This window comes from Montipora capricornis, chromosome 6 (genome assembly GCF_036669925.1).
Source record: "Montipora capricornis isolate CH-2021 chromosome 6, ASM3666992v2, whole genome shotgun sequence".
Taxonomy (NCBI): Eukaryota; Metazoa; Cnidaria; class Anthozoa; order Scleractinia; family Acroporidae; genus Montipora; species Montipora capricornis.
The window spans coordinates 63,075,022-63,077,521 of NC_090888.1; the positions used below are offsets into that span (position 1 = coordinate 63,075,022).

Sequence of the window (2,500 nt, forward strand, 5' to 3'; positions counted from 1 at the left end):
TTCTACCCATCTCAAGTGTACAGATTGATCATTTCAGGGAGAACTTTTTGCAGGTGGAGGAGGAAACAAATGTATACCAAGACTACTTCAATTATGTGTTGTCTAACAGTGACTTACGGGAACCAAAAGACTGGAAAGAGGCCGAAAATTTATATCTCGACCTGTTGTCAGTGGCAAGAAGGTAGAACAGTGGACTTAAGGTTCCAACTTTTTCAGGTGCAACCATTATTCCCTGAGCATTTGATAACTTGTCAGTCCACTTGGTGGGGCTAGGCAAGGTCAGGTTGGGAGTGGGCCTTTTGTCAAATTACTCAACAACTGTCATGTTAAGTCAAGCCCACATGACACCATCCTCACAACCTCACACTTGCTGTCTTAAATCCTATTCTATTTCTTCATGAGCAAACCGATTGAGTGGATGTTTTGACCATTGTATCTGGGATTTTCGTGACTTGCAGGTAGCACTTTTGTCTCATCTTGGTTCCAGGAAATGGTGCTTGAAACCTTTAAACTGTGACTTTTATATTACTTCAGAGAAACTGCAATTTTCATACTGTTTCAATGGTGGGTATTTGCGTTGATGCTCACACCTTATTGAGGAGATATTCTGTGCACTAGCTGACTCCACCATGGAGCAGAGGAACATTTGGACGACATGATGTTAAATGGCCAGGGGAAGGGTTATGATAAGGCCTGGAATAGGCCACTGCGGAAAGTACCTTAATACTCTTTCTTTGTCCCCCCAAATTTTGCATTAGCATCGCTTCTGTTTTCTCTTGGGACCATTGTAAGTCCCAAGAGAAACTGGAAACAATGCTTATGCAAAATTTGGGTGGACAAACAAAGAGTATTATGGTACTTTCCGAAGTGGCCTATAGGCCTTATTCACGATAGCCGCCATGTTGGTTTTCAAATTGTTATGCAAATTAGCCAATGGTTATGCTGGGGAGCAAACATTGGAAAAAAGGCAAATTGCGGAAAATCGGCTCGTCGAAATATTGAAAATAACATAGACTGGAATTAAGTTATTCTTCTATTTTACTACTTAGGTGATAAACATTCAACGAACGTGAAACCAATTGTCTGTGTGGCTACAATGTTCGTTATAATCTCTCGAACTTCTGTTGTTTGCCCCCTCAGATGTGAGTAGCTAAGTTGCATGATAATAGCTAATCCAACATGGCGGCCATCGTGAATAAGGTCTATTGATTGAGCCATTTTAGGACTGAACAAACAGAACTGCTAAGGTCAGAGAAAAGATCAGATTTATTGTTGCATAATTAACAAAATTTCAATAAACTACATAGCTGGAGGAAGGGGGACATGACACAATTATCTGTGCCGGCCAACACTGAAGGTTGTATACTATTCACACTGTGACATTTCAGAACATCACACCTACAGCATTGTGCAAAAGTCATAACTTGGCTGCTTTTCTCCTTACAGCAACGTAAAGCCAAAGCTATCTGTCAGTGCAGATGTCATGAGCAATCCCATCTCTTCTTCTGTGTTGAGATGCACAGGTAGTGTAAACACTAAGTCACAAGTGGAGGTTGTTGGCCTGCATTTACAACTACCCGGGCATCCGTGAAGGAACTGGCACCTGATTTTTTTGGGAAACCCAAGGGGAGGATAGTTGCGAGAGCCAGTCAGCCATTTCAGGAAATCGGCCACACCAAGCTCTTCTATGGCTGCAAATAATAATTCCAACAATAGTGATTGTGGCATGAAACTGACAACAAAAAAAAAGATGTATGCACTCTCTTCTTAATATTTTTCACAAATGGTCGGTAGACTGAGCATAGTTTTTCCAAGGAACTAAGTGGATAAAACGTTTCTGGAGAAATTATACGTTTTCCTTACTTTTAGCTTCATTAAGATTTTTGGTTTTAGATTTGCAGGCTTCAAGACCTTTGCATCTAGGTGTAGGCTACAGCAAAGTGCCACAATAGGTCTTCAAATTAAGAAAATCGATTACTGTTTATGTAATGTGTGAAATACATGCCATCATCTTTATGTTTCTATAGTAAGATTGGTGTCCGATTTTTAAAGTTTATTGAAGCCTTACTGGACAAGGTAACTAGCACGACCACATAACTTTATCTTTGATACTTACACTTTGCTTCAAGGCTGTGAATAAATTCACACAAATAGTGGTAACAGTCTGCTTCTTTTTCTTTCTTCATCTGGCTAACACTAAATTCAGGTTGTATTTCCTCTATCAAGTTGTTGGCTGTAACACTATAACCAGCACCAGAAACAAATGCTGATTCCCACAATTTAGGTGATTTTTGCACTGCACCAAGGACACCACATGTGGACAAACCTTCATGTAATTGCACCAACTGTGGGAGAACCTTGCCCACTTGCAAATTTATGCAGATTGATCTGAATCAGACAAGAGGATGAAGAGGCATATTAAAATGGGGTTGACAGACCTGTCCGACTCCCGCTCTGTGCTCATTGTGTTGATAAAATCCTTTATAGTTTTCCTTTAACA

General features: G+C 40.2%; 2 protein-coding genes across 2 annotated transcripts in view; one reads left to right on the top strand and one right to left on the bottom strand.

The window, feature by feature from the left end:
• LOC138050732 (uncharacterized) overlaps positions 1-371 on the top strand; it is a 1,540-nt gene extending 1,169 nt beyond the window's left edge. Inside the window, exon 1 of the mRNA XM_068897028.1 lies at positions 1-371. This exon is cut by the window's left edge and continues 1,169 nt beyond it. Coding sequence (XP_068753129.1) covers positions 1-185 — 185 coding nt within the window. The 3' untranslated portion in view covers positions 186-371.
• An 877-nt stretch (positions 372-1,248) lies between these two features.
• LOC138050733 (uncharacterized) overlaps positions 1,249-2,500 on the bottom strand; it is a 4,574-nt gene continuing 3,322 nt past the window's right edge. The window contains exons 4-5 of the mRNA XM_068897029.1: positions 2,117-2,388; positions 1,249-1,691 (exon numbers count right to left, since the gene is read on the bottom strand). Of these exons, the coding sequence (XP_068753130.1) occupies positions 1,441-1,691; positions 2,117-2,388 (523 nt within the window). The 3' untranslated portion in view covers positions 1,249-1,440. The remainder of the gene's footprint in view (positions 1,692-2,116; positions 2,389-2,500) is intronic.